Raw genomic sequence first — 27,317 nt, 5'->3', positions numbered from 1 at the left:
GTCTTGTGCGTGGCACACTGCCTCATCATGGTGAACCTCAATGGTAAGTTTGTTTTTAAAATCCTATAATGCATGGTCGAAAAACAGGACATTCAAGCTACAGTCTGGAAGGACATATCAGTTTCACAGAAGCACAGATATGGGCATTTAGATTAGAACCAAAAAACACATTATTTTCTTTCTGAGTACTGATCTGGGAAACAGAGTTTGTGATATGGTAATTCTGATCAGCTGTCTAAATTATTTGCTTAAATAGGGAATGTTACTGAAGTCAGTAGATCTGTTGGTTTAAATCACATCAAAGTGCTTATAAAGCTATAATTGCACATTTGAGCGAGATGTATCTTTACACAAGCAACATGGAGAACCACAATCCCATAGATCAACCGACTAATGTGGTATTTCTCTCATTTATACCTTTACAAGTTTAAAGTATCTGAAGGTTAAGGACAAAGATCGTAATTTTTCATATAATTTTGCAGAAGTAGATTTGTCCATGTGAAACAGAAATGGAAATTCTGCTTGGATGTTTGTATTTCATAATACATGTGATGCAATATTTTACACCAAAATGTAATGGGTACAAAATAAGTTGGATTTTCTTCACTATATTGAAATTAAGCCTGCTCTAACTTTCAAATCAAGTGTCATTATGCACAGGGCTGGGAAGATGCCATATTCTGGCACACTGTTCTGAAAATGCGTTTGTATGTACTTCAAAAGTATACAATGAAAGGAATAGATCACTGATAACCTTTACCTCTAGATATTTATTATTCACTTCTTATATGTTGCTTGGTGCTGACTTGGTGAAATATATTTATATGACTCACTGATGCAATACATAGCATGGACTAAAATAGACCCAAACACTTCATTTAAAATAATAACATTTATTATATCAATTCAAACAACAAAATATTGCACATGATACTTCAAATAAATAGGTTATTTAGCACAAGTTGAAACATACAATCCCAGGTTTATGTTGTGCTGTACAAACAAGGACATCAAACTGTAAAATACCTGTAATAAATCATCTTCATTATTGAACAAAAGGTTGAATTTTAATCCACTGTCCACTTCAGTTGACTTGCTACTTGTAACCCATCCTTATATATACCATTATTCAAATTAATTATTGAAGTAAAAAAGCTTTGAATTCCCTTCATTTGTGCTCATTTCCACATACAATCAATCAAAATATTGCGCACAAGTTATGTAATACATTGTGTAATATCATATATAAAAGTTTCATTTATTTATGGTCCCATAAATCAAATACTTAAATGTTTTTGCCGCAAGGCTCTTGGCAAAACAGTTGCACTAGTAACACTGGTCATCTTTCTTGACTCATTACACTTTACTTAGTAGAGATGGCACACCATATAATGACTAAGGCATTTATAGATGTACCAAACACAAGCTTGTCCTATCGTTTTCCTGCTGTGGCCAACTGTTGTCGGTAACCCTTGACTTGATCCTCTACCGCACGATCCGTCACTGAGCACTTACGGAGGACCCGGTTCAACTCGTCTTCACTACGATTCTGAAAGGCCACATCGGCAGCCTCCCGCAATAGCCTGGAACAAGAGTTGATTGCATTCAAATGTGTATTGAAGAATGTTGGACAAATTCTTCCTTTATGTTGTAAATTGATTTTTAAATGCAATGCAGTCCTAATTGCATTTTGTTTTGTACAACATGATATTCTTATAAACTTGACATCTTTTGTCTATCACTTTTGGTTTTTGGACATTATCTACTTGTCAAAGGACAAGTATCTAAAAGAATATGACCCTGGACTCGCACATGATGTGTCCATTGATTGAGTATAATTATTCCATATGCTTAGTAACCACATCTTTTGACTTGTCTATTTGGTTACCTGAACACACAGGACTAATTGGTCTGTTCGATAATAGGGTGACAGAAGACTGAATGAGTCATATGTAAGATTTTAATGTTCAGACTTGTACAATTTAACATTTTGGACTGTAGAATAACTACCATTATGCTATTAAATAATTATCCGTTTCCAACAGCTTGTATAACTTGGGTCACCTAAAATGGCTTTCTACAGCCTGGTTAATTTCAAAATACCCAACTTTTAGGAGACAGTTCACTTTCTTGTACCAACCATAATATTACTCGGTACATGTGTAAGAGTAAATGCAACACAACAAATTCACATACCCAACTTTGATTAGGCAGGCAACTTTCTTGTCAGGTGTGACTCTCTGCACGTATTTCCGTGCCTCCAGCTTGTTGTTTTGTTTCATGCAGACATCCACAAATGCCTACAAATGCATCAAAATTGTTTGATATTCAAATGCATGGCCTCTGTGATATTCTATCTAATGTTTATGTAATCAAATATTTTACATGAATTGCCATTTAATAGTTACATTCTGTCTTTGCACTTTGCTCCAATAAAACCCCAAAATAACTCCCAATCTTACCATAGCACTCACTGAATAGGCCTTGTCTGAGTGCTAGTATAAGTAAACTTACACACCACCTTGTTCTACACTTGAAACAAACAATGTCAAGTGCTTAACACGGTATATGTAACATGGCCATATAACACCCATCAATTTTCTAACAAATCAAATGACCATGTTGCTTTTGCCGAGTGAACTGCCATAAAATATATAATATATATACATATTAGTTTTGTACTCAAAAACTATTACATTTTCCAAGGAATAGTATTGCTGGTGACATAAACCAACATAGATTGTTTTCTTAGAACAGAGTAGATTTTCTTGAATGATATAGGAAGTCTTATAAGGATCAAATCTGCAATACACACTAAAGGTCTTACCGGTAGTTAATGTGTGAATTTTTATCCATTAAAACGAAACAAAACTGAGACTACAGCTCTATGGTTGTCTGATAAGTGCACACATCTTTCACCTAGGCGGCCCAAGTTCGATTCCTGGCTCAGTCGTTTGTGAGTTTTGTTCATGCTCACAAAGCCGGAAAAGTGGGTTTACTCCGGGTTTTCAGGTTTCCCTCACAACACAAGATCACACTCTCAAGTAAAATCGGGCCAATGAAAGTGATAAATATAATGTTGTTATAACTTGTTTTACAATCATTGGAAAATAAATATATTTAAACTAGATACAGTTCTATGATAATGACCTCCATGCTAAGAACAGGTTTCTTTGTTTTGGAGAACTTTTCCAGTTCCATCCATTCACCAGCCTCAGCCAGGGCTTCAATACGCAGCCACCAGTACCTGTAGATGTACATAGTGAATACCAGTTTGTTTTCGTTCTGAACAGTTTCGTTAATTATCTTCATTATTTTAGAGAATATTCGCTTTACATCGAAAATCAATGAGGGGGAAAAACCATTTCCTAGAATGCAATATGAGTTCTAATAAAATTTCAAAGAGCAGACTCTGATAAAAACCTGCTACTGCTAATTTTAAGAGTACCGTATAAGATTGTAAATGAAGATATTGATAATGATGATAGTACAAGGCTATGAACGCCTGAAGTTGGTACACAACAGTCAATTTCATATTATTAACAAAAGCCATGTTTAAAAGGATTTCCATACTGTGGGCTCTGTGGGAGACAAATATAACTCCTATTGCTTGGAATAACAAATCATCAACCCATATTTTTATCAATCATTAACAAATTATCTACCCAGATTATAATCAATCAATGCCCACCTTTTCTCCGGGACCTTGAACTCCTTACGTAATGTCTCCGCCATCTTGTGAGAATTATCAATGATCAATTTATGAATGGTCTCGTGCAGGGAAAGATCTGTGTACTCGCGGTGTAGCTCTTCCTCAAGGCGTCGTTGGTACTTCAGCAGTCGAATCTCCTCATCCACTTGCTGTTATGTAACATTTAGAATTTTACTTGAGTGCTGATCAACAATGGTCCAGGAATGTTAATATAAATGCTGTCAAAGCTAATTCTCTTTGCATTTTGCATGGTGTGCTTATAATTTTCCGATTCCATCCAAGTAAGTTTTGTACATTACAGTTATTTTGATAAATATTGTAAAAGATGCCTAATGGGCATTTAAATGGAACAATTATAACCCAGGGCAGCTGTAATATTAACACAGTAGAACTTCTCTTACCTTGGCTGCAAACTCATTCCTAGCTTTGGTGTAGCTTTCCTTGGCTTCCGCAAGTATTCTCAGTCTGTCATCTAGCCTCTGAAAGAATGAGTTATTTCACAGTTTATTATCATGCTGGCTACCGAGCTAGTGCCAGCTTGCTCAAATATAAGTTTAGGTTTAACCTCTGTGAACAGTTTTTTTTTAATTTTGAATTTACGAGCATAGTGGATGCTTCACCCGGCGGTCTTATGACCGATGGGATGTTCCGTCATGCTGCGGCCAAAACTTGCCACTTTGGTTTTGATAAATATGGTTCAAACATTTCATACATATCATGATATGTATGTATATGTCTAAAGGTTTTCATTAATAAAAGTAAACACATCTACGTTTTGTTAGTTTTATTTTGCATGATATAAATGATGTGTTATTTCACAGTTTATTATCATTCTCATATATTAGTATCCCTGTTTGCCTTCCCATACACTTGTTTGCTGTCCCATACAGTTGTTTGCTGTCCCATACAGTTGTTTGCCTTCCCATACAGTGGTTTGCCTTCCCATACACTTGTTTGCTGTCCCATACAGTTGTTTGCTGTCCCATACAGTTGTTTGCTGTCCCATACAGTTGTTTGCCTTCCCATACAGTTGTTTGCCTTCCCATACACTTGTTTGCTGTCCCATACAGTTGTTTGCTGTCCCATACAGTTGTTTGCCTTCCCATACAGTTGTTTGCCTTCCCATACACTTGTTTGCTGTCCCATACAGTTGTTTGCTGTCCCATACAGTTGTTTGCCTTCCCATACACTTGTTTGCTGTCCCATACAGTTGTTTGCCGTCCCATACAGTTGTTTGCCTTCCCATACAGTTGTTTGCTGTCCCATACAGTTGTTTGCCTTCCCATACAGTTGTTTGCTGTCCCATACAGTTGTTTGCCTTCCCATACACTTGTTTGCTGTCCCATACAGTTGTTTGCCTTCCCATACACTTGTTTGCTGTCCCATACAGTTGTTTGCCTTCCCATACAGTTGTTTGCTGTCCCATACAGTTGTTTGCCTTCCCATACACTTGTTTGCTGTCCCATACAGTTGTTTGCCTTCCCATACACTTGTTTGCTGTCCCATACAGTTGTTTGCCTTCCCATACACTTGTTTGCTGTCCCATACAGTTGTTTGCCTTCCCATACACTTGTTTGCTGTCCCATACAGTTGTTTGCCTTCCCATACAGTTGTTTGCCTTCCCATACAGTTGTTTGCCTTCCCATACACTTGTTTGCTGTCCCATACAGTTGTTTGCCTTCCCATACACTTGTTTGCAGTCCCATACAGTTGTTTGCCTTCCCATACACTTGTTTGCTGTCCTATACAGTTGTTTACATTCCTATAACTTGTTTACATTTTGAAATTATTTCCTGAGACCAAAATGTTGTACAAACCAATATCACCTGTTTACACTGCCAAACACCCAAAATAAAACCTTCATTAACATCACCATACTCCACAGTTTACATTATCATACCCCATATTAACATTCCCATAAACCATATTTACATTCCCTATCCTCACTTTTGAAGATAATTATTACATGTGATTCCTCCTGAAATTTATTTCTCTCCAGCCCTCCAACATCCTTAGTAGATATAACCATATCCCCTGTTCGCATTCCATACTCCCCACCCCCACCCCCCAGTTTACATTCCCCTCTGGCTATATCACCTAACACAGTGTTGACATCCACCTACTTCTTGTTTGAAGCTGTTGACCACCTTACATGTGGCCTCCTCCTGGAAGTTGTCCTCCTGGTAGTACAGCTGCTCCATCATCTGGGGATTCTGTTGTCTGCAGTACTGGAATATAGTGTGCCTGCTATGATTTCATTGAAGACCTTTATAACAACAGTTTTAAAAACAAGGGAGCACGACAGACAGATACCAGTGCCTGTTGAATTTTCTCAGGCCATCAAGGGCATGCACACACAGAGTTTTGAATGGCAGTGCAAATATATTTGATAGTTTTATACAAATATATGTATACTGTATTATACTGTGTATAGGACACACGTTTTCACCCTGGTACATGTGTATATATATATATATACATGTGATTTGGTCTAAATTGATTCAAATATCAACTTCTTAATTTCCCAGAATCTCTTCTATATATAGAAGTCCTCTTTACCTGTAGGAAGAGTGAGCAAGCCTCCGGAATGTTCCTGATGGCCATGAAGAACTCGCCCTGGATCATAGAGTCCTTCAGGTGAAGCAACACAAAGTAGGCTGAAATGATAGAAAGACAAATTTGGTGTTATATGTACTTGTAAGAAAAGAAGAATAAGGGATGCTGCTATACATCTCAAGATAAAGCCGCATAAAGTTTTTAACCCACCTTCTATTAAAATAAAGAATGGCAGAGCAAACGCCAACCCTGGTCTTTTCTTTTTCAGTCCAATAAGGGAAAATCTCAACAATTATTAAAATCCAGAGCTATCGTCATTGCGGTACTTTACTTTGAATGTATTGTCTATGGCAACATTAAGTTAAGTAACAGACAAAAAGTAATACAGGACAATAACACCGTAATTAGCTGAAAATGAGTTATAGTCCTTGTACACTGCACTTCCTCTATTTGTGCTTTACCATTTATGAAGTTGAATTAAATTTTATCCGAAAAAATAAAGCAATGATCCAAACATGAAAAAGTAACAAAGAGCAATAACTCTGAGATTTACTGAAATAGTGTTATTGTCCTTGTTCACTGCAATTCCACTCATTATGTTCTATCATCGCATGAAGTAGAATTAAATTCCATCTAGCATTTTAAGTTATCCTCCGGACAAGTGAAATGGCAACAGACCAATTGGCTGCCCACAGGGTGACTCCAGTATACCCTCTACAAACTGAGTTTGTCTGGAATATAAATATCATAAATACATACTCAGGTCTGTGTCCCCGCTGTCTATGGCCTTGTTTAGAGCCAGTTGCTCTTTCTTCATTTTCAACAGCAGCGGTACTTGTCTGGATGCTTTAGGCTCATAATCGAGGAGCTGTAACACATCAAATGATATATAAATAAATGGGTGGCTTAAAACATCTCATACAAAATAAAACTAAAAACATGTACATGTATGAGTGCTGTATGGCCAGTGTTTCCTCAGCTCCACAAAAAAAAAATCAACTCATACATGAGGGTGTTTGACTATGTTTCTTTATAAGATATGATAGAAATACAATTTTGCCCAACGAAAATGACAACAATGGGATAGCAACAGTCTGTCATTTTGCTTCAAGATATCAGGCGAATTGATGAAGATAAAGTATCATCTTCTAGTTGCCAATTAACTTAGTATTATTTTTTAAAAGCTCATCTTAAGAGCCAGGTCTGGCCTGTCAACCTTGAAGGCTTTGTTGCAAATAACCCAAGTGCCCTCCTTCTGTTCTGCAATATCTGTAACCACTTAACAATGGAATCCACACTCTGCTTGATTGAAGGTATTTGTCAGGGGTGGTCAAAGTAATCATTGTAATTTTTTTATTTATCTTTATTGGTATGATGTATGAATAAAACCCACCATAATGCTTTCTAAATTAACAATCAATCACGTACCCTTATAGCCAGGTCTGGCCTGCCAACCTCCAAAGCTTTGTTGGCAATCTCAGAGTATGATACCCCCGGTGTGTCTCCCATCTTGTCAGCTATGACCCGCGCTAAGTGCTCATCATCTTCATTCTTCTGTTGGACCTGTGTCAGGGAAATTATTTCATGTCAATACCATTACATGTGAATGCCATGGTGGCAAACATAAATAATAAGGTAGTTTCCACTTATGCATTGTTCAATCCTGTAAGAACATTCTCCAAAATGCCATTTTGCTAAATAATAAACCCCAGTTCATTCTCCCCTCTTGTATGTAGAGCAGACCCAGTCTTTCAACACTCAAAATACAAAACAAGCAAATATTCAAATTCCTTGTGAGTAGCCAAACGGAATGTTCCGTTGCCAAGGTCCCCAGTTACCAGACAAATAAATAGGTTTAAATGATACTTAAAAAATCCTACCTTATAGCAAGCCCAATGAGCTAGGATCCTACTAGCTCCCTCAGCCTCTGGCAGTTTCAGATATTGGCAGATGCGAATGGCGAGGTAGAAATACTTCCTCATTACAAGTCGATCTATCAACACTGGCATTGTCAATCGCTCAAGTCTAATTTGAAGTTAAGTCTGTATTTATATGAGAGTTGACACTTGTTTTTACTATACAAGTAAATTATATTCAGCTACCAAAAACTTTGTCTTCCAAGGAAGTGGATGTTGTTGACTATTTTCCCCATTAGGTCAAGGGTTATATACCTTGATACATATGCGCATACATATTTTTTAAGTAGGTTAACAGACATGTGGCATGAAACGTCTATTTTCAAAGTAGGTCAATGGTTGTGCATCTTGCTAAACCCTTGCTATTTACATTTGTAACATGCACAGTGTGAATAATATTTTACACGTGCATATAAAGACACACCCAATGCCTTTTTTCACAAATTGATGAATTTTACTTTAAATTAATATAAACAAACAGCTTTTGTATAAAGACACAAGGGATCAAAATAAGGCTCAACTGGATATTACAACAGTGGTGGTTTGAACTTAAAAACAAAACCTTAACCATCTAACATCCTCACAAAGGAAAGGAAGGATACTGTGTGTATGTAAGGGGAATGCCGATGGAAGGTTTCCTCACTTGATTGAGGACACGTAGCATCTGACACATGTTCACAAACGGCTCTGGATTGTAGTCTGTCAAGAAACACTTCCCAAACGTGGCTGCCTGTAAACAATGACAGTATGCTTTGTGACTTGCAAACTGTATCAATTCCAGGAGTGTAATTTACAGAACAGTACAAAAAGCAACACAACATATGTCATTCCATTATGTTGTTTCACAGTCAAAGACCTGCATTACAATGTGAGAAAGGTGTCATTATCTGACAGGTTATCCGTCTTGGTTCTGCATGTATTTTGCATAATATGAATATGCATATATTATATGAATTGCATTTCCTAACCTTGAAATTTTTGGATACTGGGTTTACACATTTACTTGTTTAATATTGAAGAAGGCAATACAAATATAGAAGGCAACAGAGTTCTAATTTAAGATTTAGGATGTAAGCATCAGACAATTATTCCAACCTTGAGCAATGCACTCTGCCTTGAAGGTTCAAACTCGTGCCCAGCAGCCTGTATACACTGAGATACAGCAACGTCTAGCTGATCTTTCACAGTCCGGATATACTCATCAGCACGCTGACTCTGTCTCTGTAATATATTTGTAAATTTCCCAGAAAGAGTTATGACTGTGCTTTGTTCAAACTTTTAACGAAAGATAATAAACTAATGTATTTAAAATTTGTATTATCGAACTAAAACTTTCAGAAAGTAAAAATATCTGAGGTTTTTTGTAGATTGTAAACCCTCATATATGTTAGCTTATTTGATATTTCATTATTTTGGAATGTCTCAATAGCATTGCCTGACCAACTTATGAATGTCAACTAGATAATGAAATGTTTTCAAAAACATCACTGACTATTACACATGCTCATTATGTTAAGACCAGTCACAAGTCATAATTATTTTTTCACTAGGGCAAAGTCTAGACCTTGACTCCAAATATATCCATCTTTGTCTGTTACCTCAAACTCCCTGGAAGCCTCATACAACATGGCCCCCGGCTCCATCGAGGCTATCTTGAATATCTGCTCCGTCACCTCTGTAACGTTGTACAAGAATACAAAAAACTATTATGACTTTTTAAGAAAGAGCCAGCCAATAATCAATTCCATTCATATGGTCATTACATTCTAACAAAACTTCTTGGAAAAGTCAACATATATAAAATATTTCTCGATTTAACAAACAGGCAAAATGAATGGAAGTGGAATGGAATTTAAAACAAGACAAGACATTGAAGTGACCCAGGACTAGGTCTGGGCGATTAAACTGCGGACCCAACGCTTGCAAGGCGCAAGGAGCCTGTTTCATTAAAAGATCTTCAAAAATCTGCTAGAACAAAGTTATGCTTCTTTGTTTCATCAAGTGTCATTCAATTTAATTTTTATCACCTCACTGCACAAGAAAAATAGGACAATTAACTACAATGACCTTTTAGGAACAGCCAGTGAATAATCAATTCCAATCACATGGTTACATTCTAACAAAACTTGAACTTGTTGGAAAATCAACATAAAAAATACTTAAAGGAACAAACAGGCTTAAATGGAAGTCTTTTAGGTAAATAGTAAAGCTCTCGGCGATGAAACTGTGGACCCACTGCTTGGAAGTCAAGAGCCTGTTTTATTAAAGGATCTTAAGGTCAATGCTTACAAGTACATCGCAAAATAATGAAAATATATCACTAAGACAATTTTACTTTGCCACTAAGATCTTGAATGAAGCAGGCCCAGAATTATCAGTGTACTTTTCGCCCTATGCAAGTTACAACAGTGACATGAAATTAGTCTACACAAGTGACTTTGACATGATCTTACGTGGCACTTTCCTGAAGAACTCGACACTGTCCCGGCCAATAATCCTGATCCCATCTTCCTCTTCAACTAAGCTCACTGTGGAATCATGATGGAAACTGGAAATTGGTTAAGGTCTGCTACTATTTTGACTGTATTTGATATGAATATGTTTTCACTTTTTTAGTTGTGTTTCCATAATAAGTAAAGTGAAAACATTCCCATTCCCACAAACAAGGTGGAAATGATCACTCCCCATTTCCCACAAACAAAGGTGGAAATCAACACTTCCCATTTCCCCAAACAATCTCTAAATCAGCATTTCACATTTCCACAAACAAGGATTTCCAGCATTTCCTATTCCCACAAACAAGGTGGAAATCATCACTTCCCATTTCCCACAAACAAAGGTGGAAATCAACACTTCCCATTTCCCCAAACAATTTCTAAATCAGCACTTCCCATATCCCACAAAAAAGGATTTCCAGCACATGACTTCCCATTCCCAACAAACAAGGTTGAAATCATCACTTCCTATTTCCCCAAAGCAATTAGGGGATTCAGCACTTTCTATTCACACAAACAAAAGGGAAATCAGCACTTTCTAAACCCACAAACAAAGTGAAAATCAGCACTTCCTATTCCTTCAACAAGGCAGACACCAGCGCTTCCCATTTTCCCAAAATTATGAAGGGTTTCAGCACTTCCCATTCCCAAAGACAAGGTAAAAATCAGGACCTCCTTTTGCCAAAACAATGTGTGAAATTACCACATACCATCGCACAAACATGGTATAAAAAAGATACGGTATATAGTCCTTGTCAGGGCCGATGACCAACATCATCTTCTCCCACATCGCCACCACTGCACCAGGACCACTCCTACAAATTAGGATGTATTTTTTAAAAACGAATTGTTCAAGTGTTCAACTACATGTACTACTCGTGAGATGTTCCTGTTTGACCAGAACAGACACTTCAGTAACAATTCTTGTAGTGTTATTTGAGAAAGCTCTGCAGAAATACGGTGAACTGTCTAATGATCTAGCACTTCTATGTATCATAAGTAGCAATATTGTAAAGCAACAAGTAATTATTCGAAGCTGAAATCCATTACTCCCTACACATGCAGTGTTTACCAGACAAACCGAGTAGGTTTCTGTGAGGACACGGTGTTGAACTCACAGTACTTACCACACAAACTGGGTAGGTTTTTGTGGGGACTTGGTGTTGAACTCACAGTACTTACCACACAAACTGTGTAGGTTTTTGTGGGGACTTGGTGTTGAACTCACAGTACTTACCACACAAACTGTGTTGGTTTTTGTGGGGACTTGGTGTTGAACTCACAGTACTTTTTCTGAAAAACACAGTATTGTAGAACTGTCATAAATAAGGCAGTACTCAGCGCATTGAATAGCAGTTATACCGATTTCTAACAAAATTAAAGTTAGATACAACTTGTCTGCAAAAGAGAATGAAATAAATGTATGAATATACACAAATACAAACCAATATTTTTTAATGATAAACAAAGAAGTGAAGTTAACAACCATTCATAGGTAACATGAAGGACTTATCTGAAGCATAATATTATAAAAGTTAATCTGTATAGATCCACTTTTAAATGTGTTTTGTGGGGGGAGCTTCAAATGTCAAAAAAGCAATTTCAAATAAATTGAATATTTATTCTAAGGTGTTTCATGAATGCGGGGGGCTCAGTACCTTGAGATCTGCTGAGCCAATCCAGACAAGACCACTCTCAGTAAACAGGGCAATATACTTGTTGTTGAATGATATCGCCATGTCTATGATTGCCTCTAATGGTGTAGAAATCTCGATCTCCTACAAAGCAGATTTTATGAATAATTACTACCACTGGAAAACATAACCTTCATCACCATCATAATAATCATCAAAAGTGCATTCACAGTTGTAATGCAAACTTTCAACCACATCATCATAATCAACAATGTTCTAATACACCGAAAATTAATCATTCTCAAAATATTAATTTCTTAATTTTTTTAATCGAGTGCATTATAAGTCAAAGACTCAATTATATAGAGGCAAGGAAAGGAACAACATAAATTCAGGTCAAACAGTACAAATTAATGATATTCATAATGATATACATAATGTTAAAGCCATATAAATAAAAACAACCATCAATTATTACAAATCCTCCTCAGCTGTCCGCTGTCTTTACCTGTTTCTGGTACTGACCACCATGGTCAATCAGGTAGAGCTCGTTACCCTTGGCTACCAGGGCCTGTGACTGACCGTCCATGGTGATGATTCCCCAGGCTGTGGGGGCACTGTCCAGCCCTGAATATGGATAAACAGGGTACAGTGTATGTATGATGCAATGGTCAAAGGCATCTGCCAATGAATGGTGGACATTGTGATGATTCTCCAGGCCGTGGGGGCACTGTCCAGCCCCGAAGATGGATTAACAGTGTATGTATGATGCAATGGTCAAAGGAATCGATCAATGAATGGTGGACAAAGGGAGTTGTTTTGCAATATATTGGGCTGATTGTTCAGAGATTTGTTGAACAATGTTGTTAACATTGATTTGAACATTTTTTTTTTTACTATTCTGAAACTTTCATAGATGTAAGACCCATTTAGAATATGCAATAGAGTCAAAACTCATTATGTCAAAGTCATGGGGACCTCGAGAAATACTTCGAGATAATGACAACACAACATAACTGAAATACAAAACATGAATAACTAAACTCAACACTTTCCAAAAAAAGTTTGACATAACCAAAACATCAAGATAACAGAGTTTGACATACATGTAGCCATTTTCCAATGTAATTCTGAAAAGATCCGAGACAAATAATTCAACATTTCTTGTATTATATATACATAAATAAGCATATCATGCACTTGTTAACCTTTAAAAGATAACAACAATGCTGTTAATCACAATTGATAACATTATCAATGTTCTTGACAATTGGCCTTACAACCCATTGTGTTTGCTTCACATATAAACGTGGAACATATATTATAAATACAATATTTGATGGCTCATTTTGACAATTGCAAAATGACCATAATTATGTACTCAACAAGTACGCGTACATATTAAACGTATATTTATAGCATCTTAACCCTGAGCTTCATTTATTGGCCTTATCAAAAGCAAATGGAATTTCCAAAGCTGGTTGTTTTTTTCTCGTAAAGTAAAGTCAAGTCAAAAGTTAATTTTAGTAAATAAACACCCAAACAAAATACATTTTATAATGTTGTACAACAGTGGTAAGTTCAGGACAATAACTGGACAATCATCACAGGTGAATCCTGAACATGGCTACCCAGATGCATGTTGACATTTGTGACATGTTACTGATTATGTTACATGCAACTATCTTTAACTATGAGTAAATGACTATGAGTAAGCCGGGCCAGGATTATAGGACACCGAGTAGTGATGTTCCGATCTATTATAATCGAAAATTGATTGGCTGCCCCAGAAGTCGGCGACAATCGATTGTATATGGTCATAATCGATCATCGGTTCAACCAGAGTTGCTTTTCGTCTTCGTTATCCTCTCACCAGGGGACATCACTGCGTTAGAGATTTGTCCTTTACTTTCCGTTCATTACCGCCTATTTTCTTTTGCTTCATTTATACATTTGGAGCTGTTAATTTCTTATTGTTAAACAATATGGCTGACCAAGCGCCAAATCTCGAAGACGAAATATTTCCCTATCCTGGGGGCAAATGTTTTACATGTTCTTGTTACTTTTTTTTGTTGTTTGTTCATTCATAAATAAAACTAGTAATTGATTTAATGCATATGTTTGCATTTGGTGTTGTCAACAAACCACTTGGGTAAACAAGGCATGACAGTTGTACTATATGACAGTCTACATTAGATTATTACAGTATTTATTTGGCTCATAGTAATAAAAGAAAAAACTACTTCAAACATGGTACATTTACATGTATAACATGAGCTTAGTTTAAAATGATTATGAGTTATTAACTTATTGTACAAAATACTACAAATACTACTACATTTAAGGTATAGTCAGAAATGGTCCAACAGATTGTACTATCGATAATCGGTTACTTGAGTGGAACCGATCATCGACAGTAAAGTTGTAACCGATTCCCATCACTAACACCGAGTCTATGGCAATATCTTGACTATTAACCTTCAAAAATCAGACAATTTAAAAATGGTACCAGAAGTATAAATGATATTTAAAGAAAACGTATCATATTTCCTGCATATACCTGGCACCTCAGCAAGTCTGCGGATACGTAGGTCATCAATACTGTTGACAATAAACACCCTGAATGAGCAGGTCAGGATCGCTATGCCAGTCCCCTTGTAGCTGTTGAATATCCGCACATCCAGAACCTTTGTCTCTTTAGCTTCCTGGGACGAGAGGTACGTTAATTTACATCTATCATTACTTAGGAAAAATCCATGTTCAATGTCTGTTGCAAGATACTGTATTTTTTTCTATTTATTTTAAAAGTCCATTCAAATTGTTCTATGCATAAAATGTTTTCATCAACATAAGCAAATAAAAAAAAAGTATGCCAAAGGTAAATGATTGCTTTCAATGTTTGTGGAACAAGCACATGAATGTGTGCGGTTGTCATCGAAAAGACATGAACCTTAATGAAAAATATTATTCGTTATGACTTTATAGGCATAACGACATTTATTTTTAGGAAATAAACCGCTCTATTTAAGTCCTGTAAGAATTGTTTATGTAGTCGCAGTAATACACAACTTTGTAATTTTGACGCATTGTGGTCGTTTGTTTACACTTTCTGACAGCCGGAAGTGCAATTAATTTTTATAGACTGCTTTCGATTCTGGGATCGAATGTAATCAGATATCAAGATTTAAGGTTGAAATTAGTTACCAGTCTGTCATAGCTCTTCCTTTCCGTTTTCGTCGTCTGTAGGATAGCATACAAAAATTTACACCCGCCCTCCCACTCCCCATTGTTTTTTTACATGTAGAGTAAACAGTAAAGTTTTTACAGCATCAAGGCATTAAACGGTGTTCTTGCTGTCCTTTTTCTGCTTGTATTTTCAGTGCGCTCGGTGTTGTAATAATGATTGAGAGAACTGTTCGTGGAGATGAAAAAAATTGCCAGGAGCACAAACGGCGTCGCTGTTTGATCGTTGTCCCCTCGAGTGACACACAGACAACGGGACCTATCACTACAATATGCGCCAAGGATAAGACTGGGAGATTCGTTTATATTTTATATAGTGCCAGTCTTTTAACATAAGTTGTTATACTCATTCACATGTCTTCTTTTTATTACAAGTCGCAAAGAAAAATTCAGCCAGCTGAGAGTAGGGCAACATTTAATCTACATGATCAGTATATCAGTCAATAATCTTTTTGGTTAAATCCAATAATTTTTATGTTTGTTGCCAACTTGAAACTTGATGGCGGGGCTAAGCCCCATACCCATCGGTGAATTGTTGGTTACAGACAAACGGGCAAAAACATGTTAAGACGATAATTTAACGCAATATAATATACAAGTCCTTAGGTTGTTGCTCTTGTGTTATGGTAACAACTATGTTGCGTAACCCTGCAGGTTCTTGCGTGTTGTGTCTAGTAATTTGTGCGTTTAACCTTTAAACGCTGTGGAAACAGTTTGCTTTGCGTTTTGATTGCGTGTCAGCAGGTTCTTGCGTGTTGTGTCCAGTAATTTTTGCGTTTAACCTTTAAACACTGTTGAAACAGTTTGCTTTGCGTTTTAATTGCGTGTCAGCAGGGTGTGTATTGCGTACAAACATTGCGTTAAGTTTAACTTTAAATATTTAGCAAAGGGGGGTAAAAATACAAATTATCTGCCCTTATCTCGGCTGGTTGTATTTTTAACAGACTGCTTGGCGCCTTAAAGCGAACCCTTGCAGTTTCGTTTTTTGCGGCCGCATATGTCCACTTTTTGTTTTGAATTTTATTACAATTTATTTCACTTATAAAATAATAGCTGATAACATCTGAATGAAACACGAGCAAAGTTACAAAATTCCTCTATACCCCTACTGAAGTGATAACCAACTGACCTCTTAGTGTGACCTTAAGGGGCAAACATGGATGTGACACATTTTCCATGCTGCTGTACCGTACTAAGAAGTTTGATCGTAATTTGACTAAAACAGGGTTAAAAAACAGCTGCAACACCATAGTAATAGATGTCAACACAGAGGGAGAATGCAACTACATTTTTCCTTCCTTTCCAAGTTCAAGTAAACCATACCTGCCCCATTCCAAATTGCCTGATAAAAGTGAGGAAGATGTCATAAACCAGCACTGTGCCCTCATCTTGTACACACAATAGCTCCTCATTGTGAGACCAACCAAGCTGCTTGATACGCCCACTATTCCACTGAAATGGATTTAAATAAGAGATCAACAAATTCTAGCTAAAACAGTATACCAATGAAATAAAATGACAGTTAGGATTTGACTACAGAAAATAAAAACAGATTGGTTCCAAATGGCTTGTTTTGATTTCACTAGATCTATACATCAAAGATAAAACAAATAAATTGTCAGAGATATATACATGGAATAAATATTCAAAGATAAAACAAATACAGGGTTGCCAGCACTTTGGTGAAATAAAATTCCCTGACTTTTCCCTGACTTTTCACTGACCAATTCATGTTTTTCACTGACCAAAATCGTCAAACACATAAACGGCCTCCTGACCTCCCCTATAGCCGTCCAATCCTCCCATTATATTTTTGCATGTAAACTTGTATTTATTTTCCAAAATATAAAACATTTACATTGTACATCAAAGTAATGATTCAAACATAGTGTTCTACTATTCTTAACTATTTCTATTCAAACACAGTGTGACTGTTGGTCAGTGAAACATGTGAAACATTAGCATGAAAACAAGAACATAGGGCTCATTTTGGCATATCATGAAATAATCACTATAAAATTAAAGACTTTGAATGAGTATGGTAAGTAAGTGTGAAAAAAAGTTAGTGTGAAAAACATAGCATTGCATAATGCAATGTCTGTTTTGAATTCATATTTGTTAATTTGTCATGCTAACAAGGAAGAGCCTGAAACAGAGTAATTTAATTATATTATCTGCCATCAAATCCCTTTATTAGATGATATAAAGAAACCGCAACACCTGAAACAAGGATAATAATCTATAGATTAGAATATAATGTCAGGTAAATTCTCTTTTCTGGTGTTATATTCCTACAATACAACAGAAATTACGTATTAGTCAGCTCTGGAGGCAAGGGTTGCAAAGCCTTTCAGTCTTTAGGCTGAATGATGTTCTAAGGTAAATAATGGGTATTATAATCACTAAGTTAACATATAATGCTTCTTAATATCACAGTTTACTGTTATTTGAATTTAATGCTTAACTGTGAGAGTGATAAAGTCAAATATTAAATGCCTAAAGACTGCCATAGCCAAGAAAGACCTTCAATGCGTATATTTTTCGACCTTTGAAATAATTTTTCCCTGACTTTTCCCTGACTTTTCAGGATTTTCATTTTTCACTGACCAAATTTCAAAATTCCCTGACAATTCCCTGACCTTGAAAAAATACCCAATTTCCCTGACTTTTCAAGTCCGCTGGCAACCCTGAAATAAATTGTCAGAAAAAAGTCTATTGAAAACCTTTATTTTCAAATATGGTTCCTTTTTCATTTTATAAATTTACATTTCAAAGAGTTTTACAGTTAACAACATGCTTGTTTGACATCACTATATTTGACAAAACACATTAACTATTCATGCATTGTACTAGTACTTACTCTTAAGACAGTACTTATATCAAGGATTTTTTTTAAACATTTTTTTTTTAAAACTGGCCTCATTGCCGACTTCCCTTACCCGCATTTGACTGATCATCTTTCCAGCGGAGGTGAACACAGTCAACAGTGGTCTGACTGTTGTGCCAATGTTGGGATTGCTACTTATGTCTTGAAGTAAGGCTGCAAATAAAGATTTTGTCACATGGAAAGTAATGAAAGATCAGAACAACTATGAAACTGATAAATCTATAAACATTTAATTGTGAATAAATCTATTGTTACATAAGCTGGTATTAAATGATTCCTTTCTGTTTATATCTATGTGAATATAAAGATAAACTGAAATTTAACATTTTAAAATTTATCCTTATCTTTTCAGCTTGATTGTGAAGACAAAAGCTAAATTGAATCACATTTGACTCTGTTTCCTAGCTGGAAACCAGAACTTTTCTTGAAAGTCATGAGTAACCCTGTTGGGTATTGTACCACAACCTCTTGGGTAAGAGGCTGAACCCTGTACCACAAGACCACAATTCATTCTAAATAAAATAAACATTATATATCAATAATTACACAATAATTCCCGAATCTCACCTAATGGTCCTCCATAAGGTGCAGCAGCCACAATAAACTTGGACAGGTCAATCTGGTCCCCCCACTCCAGGGCATACATCTCCATTTTCCTGCAAAGAGAAAAAATGCCCAAAAATTCATTCAGTCTAATTTGTAATGGAAATAGCTTGGTAATCCACTTTGTACAATGTATATTAGTTGGTATTAAACACTCAACACGTGGCACTAAACATACACACACATCTTCAGTATCGAAAAATAAAACACACACATGCTTTTTAATATTTATGCTTTTTAAGAATGTTGTCAGGGGTAAACCATAGACATATGAAGAGCACAGACATACGTGAGGGCACGCATGTAGCTAGAGCATGGACATAGGCAGATACATACAATCAGTTGCATTGTGAAAGAATGTCATTGCATTAAAGTGAAATTTTTCTAGTTAAAAATGGAAGAGCAGAATGGGTTAAGGCCCTTGACTCCATAGCTGGAGCATTAAATAAAAAATAGCCAAGCTACAAACCTGGGAAGAATATGCAAGGGCAAGCATGTAGCTAGAACACAGAAAAACGCATGGGCACACATGTAGAACTTCGACATATGCATGGGCATACATAAAGCTAAACACAGACTTACACAGATACATAAAATCAATTGCTCTGTGAAAGAAACTTATTGTATAAAATTTCAAAACTAATGGAAAAATAAGATGCAGAGGGGTTACGGTTAAGGCCCTTGTCTCCATAGGTGATGCATTAATTACATAAAAAAATATTCAAGTTACAACCCTGTTAAGAATTGAAAATAGACATTTGTTTTAGACTAAAGGGACGTTAATGACAGTGCATGACAAAAAATATTAAAGGATTTTGTAGGAAAATACAAAGGCAATCTACTAACAAAGTTACTGGGGTAGACTCCATTTAAGTAGTCCTTGGTTGTAGCAAGTTATTGTTGAAATACTTGTATATGGAGTGTGACGAAAACAGGTTGTAATTCTATTACATTTTAATGAAAAATGACTATTTTTTCTCTTTGCACATTTATTTCCACTATATTGTTATTACAACTGCCTGGGAGTGCTGAACACTCGTCTGATATTATCCTTTTAAGGTTTATTTATTTCTTATTGTACATTTGAGAGTTAACAAGTATTCCAAAGTTTGAAAGTGATAGCTTTGATAGTTTGCTTGTAAATGACCCAAGCACAAAACTTAAAAAATCATCAGATTAGTTAAAAATTACAAAGTCCAAGGATTCTAAAATATTTCCCACCCTCCCCTTCCAAATGTTTAAATCAAAAACCAGTTTGATATATTAAGGGCCTTATCCATTTACTGTCGGTGAAAAAATAAAAATCGATCCAACAATTATTGAACAAGCTACATGTATGTCCAAGCTACATGTATGTCCAATTCTCATAATCGACCAAAATCCATCAAAATTCATGTTTTTAACCAAAAAAACCCAGGTGAGACTCAGCATCTTTAGGGAACAATGTCAGGAAAGCTATTAGATGAACAAGTTTTAAAATGATAGCATAGCTTTAATAGTTTCTATGTAAGTGACCTAAACGCAAAACTTAACAATAGCCTTCAAGGATGACAATGACAACAATCAAGTGATGACAATAGCTCGCCATCTTTTTCAAAAATCAGACGAGCTAAAAATTGAAGAAAATGTAAGACTAAACCACATATTGAACCCCCTACTTTTAAATATGCATGCCGATTCCAGAACGCGTCGCTATTAAAAGCTACATGTGCATCCAGACACCTAGGCTGTTGACAATACAAAATGTTAGGACTGCTAAGCGGGAAGTGCCTTCCATCTTCCTTGACAGTTAGTTGAATAATCTAAATCTAACTTTGTTAAGACATAAGTTTAGATTTGAGCTCGATTCAAACATAAAATAACTAAAATAAGCAGGAAAGAGCATAAAATGCCAAAACTTAAAAAGGCGTTAACTAGTGTCCGCTGAATAATACAAAACAATGATAATGTGTGCAAAGCAAAAAAAAAAACTTACTCATAATACACCCTGCCAAGTGTTTGCCAGTTTGCAGACGCCATTTTTATTCAAAGAAGAAAAAATATTACTTTCAGGAACTAAATATTTATTTTTGTGAACGGGCAGTAACTCTTGTACGTTTCTTTAGACCCAAAGAAAAACAAATGAAAATAAAACCGGGTTATGGTCTATTAATGGAAAGCTCAAACGCAGCTATCTCTCCCCCCCCCCCCCCCCCCCCCATACACGTTCTGTGATCGCTGCTACAGTGAATCATTTAAGCACACTATTTCTACATTTGTTGAATGTATTCCTACTATATAAACCAGTCCAATCCTTGAAAATGATGTAAAATGATGATGTTTGATGACACAATATGATTTAAGTAAAATAAACGACAAAACATGCCATCCAAATAAAGTTGTTACAATTTTTTTATTTTCTCTTTATTTCGACTGAAATCTCAAACATCACCTATTTGCAAATATGCCATGACCATTTAATCGTATTTGTGTTATATCACTTTATGTATGAGTTTGCTAAACACGAGCAGACATGCTATGACGAAAATACCCTGGTATGTGACCCAAATCCCCAGGAATTCTGGACAAAATCCCCTGGGGAGCCTTTCAGAAATATGGCATGTATGTGCTAAAACAGTCACCAACGAAAACCACGGACAATTAATCTCCTAAGTCAAGGGATTCTGTCTGAATCAAAACTAGACGAGACGTACAGTTATTCTCGTTTTCAGTAACGAAAACTGTAATGCGTCGTAAAAGTTGAATCAAGATGCAAATTGAAATACTTGTTGATTTGATGAGCGCATTTGTTTCATTGTGTGTCACGATTAGGTTTCTTGACCATTTGTTTAATAATATGCAGCTAATAAATGTTATTATAAACATATTGGGCGGTAATTTTTTGCCTCTTTCCAATACACAAATCTTGTAGCTCTGTCTTGTATTTTCTATAGTTGAATATTTTTCTTTTATAATGTTTTCAAGTCAGAATAAAAAAAACAAGTGTTTCAAAAACGTCATTAATGCACAACTCAGCTACCAGAATGACTAGGTATATACAGACAGATGCAAAGAATAATATATGATATATAAAGACTTTAAAACTGTATTCGATGAAGTACTCTACCAAAGGCTCCTTAACAAAATGTGGGAATATTGCATCAGAGGACATCTATATATATATGCATGACTCAAATACTCCTTATCCAATATAACACCAGACGTGGTATTCGAAACATGAAACAGGACTCAAACTTGGCAATCACTCTCAGCGCTAAGAAATGCAAAACCAAGCATTATTAGCGAATACTTTATAAAAAAAAAAAACACCAACATAATGCAGAAGAGGACGAAGACATGGCTCTTTGGGAGTTTTTCGACAAGCGACACAACTTCAGGAAGCACATAAACGAAAAGTTTAGAAAGCCTATAGAAGCCTGGGTATCGTTATGAAGTGTGAAGTACAGAGATGTATCAACCGTATAGTCATCTAGATATTACAAGTAGCACATAGAATTTGTTCGAAGAAGAGCTTAAGGAGTGGTACAAGCACAAGAACACGTTGACAATCCTGGGCGATTATTGCGACTAGGCATATCTAGCATTGAATAAAGAATTAGAAGATCAGACATACAAACACATGCGCACCATTGATCAAATAAACAAAACACCCTTTCTACGTACTGCACAAATAACGCAAAATACAAGAGGTTATTAATTTAATTGTAAATTACTAAGACACTTTAATTGATAAGATAACAGGCATCCAAAATAAATTCCTTGGAAAATAAACTTAACAATAAATGGGTTAATGATTCTGATATATTGAATATGAAGTGCTTAGAATAAAAATTAATTATGAAAAATAAATTGTATGGTAATTACGCCCCTATGCCAAATATATCAAGAGGGAAGCAATGTATACAAATATGTGGAGTGAATAGGAAGAAACTAAAACTTTTGAAAGTCTTAATTTGGATTTTAATTATAAACACGAGAGTATTGGAATACACGTACGAATATAATATATAATACGAGAGTATTGGAATACAGTCTTAACAGTCTCATTATAAAATGTATAAAGCTAAGTCAATGATGTGAACATTAACATTGTGAACGCTATAAACATTGGTGAACATAATAATTCATGTAACCACTCTTCACTCCATCCCGTTAGCGAATCGTAATAAATTGATATATCATATACAAGAAGGTCCCTGTCGGTTATTACTAAATGCACCATATAACAAACTTTTATTTAGCGTATTTAGGGATGTAGCTAGCCCTCTATTCATGTGGATTTATAATTGTGGTAGAGGGCATGCCGCCACCCCACCACCGAACATTTTTGAAAATAGTGATGCAAATTGGAGCTATATGGACGTTGTGTGGTGCTTTATTAAGTACTGAAAATGGACAGTTTTAAAATCATTTATCAACAACAAAAAAAAGCCAGATGGCTGATATTTGTTTTGTCAAAATCATGTGGATTCAGCTGCGTACTCGTGTATAAGCAACTATAAGCGCCTGGTATTGTTTGAAAACGGATGGTATTTATAAGTTATTAAACAGCATTAAATTAATAATTTGTTACCATTTAAACTCAGCTACAATAAAACCATGGCCAAGTTATCAAAATACGGAAGTATGAAGGAAGTACTTGAATGGAATGGTTTCCGGTGTTAAGTAGAGGTGACAATCGCGGTTTTTGATTTAACTGATTTCTCATCTTACGTGCGACACATTTGTAAAAACATGTTACACAAACGCTGATTTTTAACATAAACATGGATTTATTAAGATTAAATAAGGTGATAGTTAAGATATTACTTTAATTCGTCTGCTTAAATAGTTTCTTAAGGTAAATTTTGGATTAATTTCCGTCAACACTTGTTACTACAACTATTTAACGTAATACGATATGCCTTTATTTTTATCAGTGAAATTTGAAAGTATCCTTATTGATAATTTTTTTCGGAGAAAAGGCCTTACTCTCAAAATATTATTACGTTCCTGTCAGTTCAAGGACGCACGATACAATTAACATTTGTTCAACCGGGAGTAAGTAGCGCAATGGAAGTGGAGCGTGTGACGCTTGGTGTCGTTGGTGACGCCGGGGTTGGGAAGACGACGCTGGTCGTGTCGTTCACCGCCAACTACGTGTGTCAGGAGTACCGGCCGACGGCATTGGACGCTTTCTCGACGATTGTCCGTCTTAATGACGCCCTCGTGGTCGACCTCCGCATCTGGGACAACGCAGGATCCGTACGTACACATGTGCTCACATAAGGACATTTACTGGCTAAATCATTCTTTTTCTTGTTCTTTTTTATAATATGCTGCTTAGCTACTGATCGAACTGATATTGGATAGTTTGGTAAAATACTCTTTTGTGTTAAAAAAATACTAAGGAACTATTATGTTGGTGTTCACCAATGAGTGTGGCCAAATTTCGTTTTCCCGTGCGTTCACGTGCGATTCACGGGAAAGTGTTGATATTATTATAGGATACTAGTTTTAGTGCGCTTTTATAATTCTAGAAAAGTGGAAATTGTCTAACAGCTATGTATCAAGAAAACACCGAAACACATTTTCCATATATTCTGCAATTTTTTTGAGTTAACCATCATAGTTTTGATATCATTTAACGAAAGTGATCAAAAATCCGGTTTTATTTCAGAAGGAATACTGCGGCCTCAGACCGCTCACGTACCCCCAGACGGAAGTGTTTCTCGTTTGTTTCTCGCTCAAGTCTCGCAAGTCGTTCGAAAATGTGACGAGAGTTTGGATTCCGGAAATATACAAAACCGTTGGGACCAGGCCCTTCGTTCTCGTCGGATGTAAACGAGGTTGTGACAGAGCTTATCAGTCAGCGTTTTAACTTGTTTGTTGATTTATCAGCCATCATTTTTTTGTTATTTCATGATGTTCACATGAGACTTCTTTTATCTTTGTACATTTCTACTTATGTTCAAACATTAAGGGTGCATACATGTACACGCGCGGTTATACCAACCTTGTAAATAATTACTGACGAGTACTGAAACCGACGGAAGAAAATGGCCACCTGTTTAAATAACGACTCATATTATTGATAAAGTGAAACTCGTATATAAAATCAATACAAACAAAAGTATAGAACAAACATAAATTTTGAGTGATAAACTGTTTACTAAACTAGATGTTCACTGAAAACTGATACTTCAACTCATGCATTTAGTGACATATAAATTTCTACTGTCTACTATATAAGAAAATAAAATATGGACAATCAGAAAACCTTTTTTCAGCTTACAGTCACACTGACCTTGACCTTTGACCCACTGACCTCAAAATCAATAGGGTTCATCTGCTGGTCATGACCAATAAGCCTACCTAGTATGAGGTCCCTGGGTCAAAGCGTTCTCAAGTTATTGATCGGAAACCGTTTTTCATGTTAAGGTCACACTGACCTTGACCTTTGACCCACTGACCTCAAAATCAATAGGGTTCATCTGCTGGTCATGACCAATACACCTACCAAGTATGAGGTTCCTGGGTCAAAGCGTTCTCAAGTTATTGATCGGAAACCGTTTTTCATGTAAAGGTCACACTGACCTTGACCTTTGACCCACTGACCTCAAAATCAATAGGGTTCATCTGCTGGTGATGACCAATACACATACCAAGTATGAGGTTCCTGGGTCAAAGCGTTCTCAAGTTATTGATCGGAAACCGTTTTTCATGTAAAGGTCACACTGACCTTGACCTTTGACCCACTGACCTCAAAATCAATAGGGTTCATCTGCTGGTGATGACCAATACACATACCAAGTATGAGGTCCCTCGGTCAAAGCGTTCTCAAGTTATTGATCGGAAACCATTTGGTATTCCGACCGACCGACAGACAGACAGACAGACAGACAGACAGACAGACAGACCGACCGACATGTGCAAAACAATATACCCCACTTTTTTCAAAAGGGGGCATAATAATGCATTTATGAAGAATATCAATTACTGATAACAAGAACCTAACCGGGTATCAAATGGCTGAGAACGCTCAAATATCAAATGATTGGGGAGTGCTTAACAGATTAACAGTGATATTAAGCTATCGTCCCATCATGTAGAAAAACCGTCTTTTCTTTGTCTCATTGTTTTCGATATTCATTCATTTTTTTCGGTAAAGTAAAACAATTGTGGTAAGTCTTATTTGTGAATAAGTGCGCATCTTTAAACTTCAGACGACTGTGTTTTTGGGGCTGACGGGAACTCAGATGTGGTGGGGACAATTGAGGGAGAGGCGATGGCTAGGCGGTTGGGAGCCGTCACCTACGTGGAGACAAGCGCTATAGAGCAGTCGGGCTTCACAGACTGTTTCCACACAGCGGTACGTGCGTTTCTGTGCTTAATAATTTAGGTACCCGATACAAGTGATGTATTCCGATGTCAGGTGCCCCTTTATAACGTTGGTATTATCTGAAAGAATTTGCAAACAAATACTGAAATAAATCTTAAGATTCTTTGTTTGCCTTGATATTGCGGAAAATGCCCCAAAAATCTTTAGGAACTTTATAATTCTTGGTTAAGGTAAACCTTTTCCAGCCAGTATGCCAAAAATGATTTCTCAACAAACTGGACTATAAACTATTTCAGAATTTCGAGTAATAATTTTCAGTTGAAATTGAAAACACATTACAAACCAAAATTTATTTTTAAGTTATATATGTTACATTTTAGTTAAACATTATCCTTTCATATGACGCCGAATTTAAATGGGAATCACCAGGCAAAAAGACTCGAAAAGTAGGTGTTAGTGTCATGTAAGCGAATCGTGAATACAAATATCTTAAATCTACATTAACTGAACAGACGGCATTACATCGATATTTTATATTTTCATCTTCGTCTTCACATTCAATGTTGGTTAAAGTTCAATAACAAAAACAAACTGTGTAGCAAACAAATATAACTAAGGCAATAATATTTCAATAAACCAAGAGGTCTTTATAAAAAGCCTATATGCAATGTACATACTCTGCTAAGACGACCACTTATTATTAAAACTTAAATATTGCTTCCATTTATTTCAGATACACGCCGCCCTTGAGGAGAGGAAATCTCCCACGCTTGCACGGGATAGAACATTTACAATTTAACTTGTATATTTATACACGGCTATGTTTGAAATCCTCAAATGTATTTTATAATTATCGTTAGATATATTTAATAAATTGTTGTATATTTTCTTGTTTTTTTTTCATGTTGCATTTCTTCCTATTCATAGGAGGAATTAAGAAGATGCATTGT

The 27,317-nt window shown here is 36.0% G+C and overlaps 2 protein-coding genes across 4 annotated transcripts; one reads left to right on the top strand and one right to left on the bottom strand.

Moving 5' to 3' along the window:
• Positions 1-877: 877 nt before the first annotated feature.
• Positions 878-21,149, bottom strand: LOC128234870 (vacuolar protein sorting-associated protein 16 homolog). Its single transcript, XM_052949458.1, has 23 exons — positions 21,022-21,149; positions 19,011-19,099; positions 18,496-18,596; positions 16,880-17,008; positions 14,874-15,018; positions 12,822-12,940; positions 12,338-12,457; positions 11,917-11,972; positions 11,420-11,494; positions 10,638-10,732; positions 9,783-9,859; positions 9,280-9,405; positions 8,787-8,914; positions 8,149-8,293; positions 7,697-7,831; positions 7,028-7,136; positions 6,272-6,369; positions 5,836-5,940; positions 4,114-4,191; positions 3,692-3,861; positions 3,151-3,247; positions 2,197-2,300; positions 878-1,583 (listed from the first exon to the last, which is right to left on the bottom strand). The coding sequence occupies exons 1-23, from the start codon at positions 21,063-21,065 to the stop codon at positions 1,433-1,435; spliced, it is 2,496 nt and encodes an 831-aa protein (XP_052805418.1). The 5' UTR covers positions 21,066-21,149; the 3' UTR covers positions 878-1,432.
• A 2,550-nt stretch (positions 21,150-23,699) lies between these two features.
• On the top strand, positions 23,700-27,254 carry LOC128233863 (ras-related protein Rac1-like). 3 transcript variants are annotated; one of them, XM_052947731.1, is made up of 5 exons: positions 23,700-23,717; positions 24,046-24,290; positions 24,706-24,874; positions 26,252-26,397; positions 27,101-27,254. In XM_052947731.1, the coding sequence occupies exons 2-5, from the start codon at positions 24,099-24,101 to the stop codon at positions 27,164-27,166; spliced, it is 573 nt and encodes a 190-aa protein (XP_052803691.1). In that variant the 5' UTR covers positions 23,700-23,717; positions 24,046-24,098; the 3' UTR covers positions 27,167-27,254. The 3 variants fall into 3 exon arrangements, with proteins under 3 accessions (XP_052803691.1, XP_052803694.1, XP_052803693.1); XM_052947734.1 differs by lacking the exon at positions 23,700-23,717 and adding an exon at positions 23,728-23,836; XM_052947733.1 differs by lacking the exon at positions 23,700-23,717 and adding an exon at positions 23,733-23,886.
• The last annotated feature ends 63 nt before the right edge of the window (positions 27,255-27,317 follow it).

Source organism: Mya arenaria, chromosome 5, assembly GCF_026914265.1.
Source record: "Mya arenaria isolate MELC-2E11 chromosome 5, ASM2691426v1".
Lineage (NCBI taxonomy): Eukaryota > Metazoa > Mollusca > Bivalvia > Myida > Myidae > Mya > Mya arenaria.
This window is presented reverse-complemented; position numbering and strand designations above follow the sequence as displayed.

Bases quoted from the DNA above. Each gene is read 5' to 3' on its own strand.
- LOC128234870 (XM_052949458.1), bottom strand. From the start codon at position 21,065: ATGGCGTCTGCAAACTGGCAAACACTTGGCAGGGTGTATTATGA. The intron at 6,370-7,027 runs GTATGTATTTAT...CTATCATTTCAG, and splicing joins CAGCGGGGACACAGACCTGA to CCTACTTTGTGTTGCTTCAC. The intron at 4,192-5,835 runs GTAGGTGGATGT...TCATTCTTTCAG, and splicing joins TCAACAGCTTCAAACAAGAA to AGGCTAGATGACAGACTGAG.
- LOC128233863 (XM_052947731.1), top strand. From the start codon at position 24,099: ATGGAAGTGGAGCGTGTGACGCTTGGTGTCGTTGGTGACGCCGGGGTT. The intron at 24,875-26,251 runs GTTGTGACAGAG...TTTAAACTTCAG, and splicing joins TCTCGTCGGATGTAAACGAG to ACGACTGTGTTTTTGGGGCT. The intron at 26,398-27,100 runs GTACGTGCGTTT...CATTTATTTCAG, and splicing joins CAGACTGTTTCCACACAGCG to ATACACGCCGCCCTTGAGGA.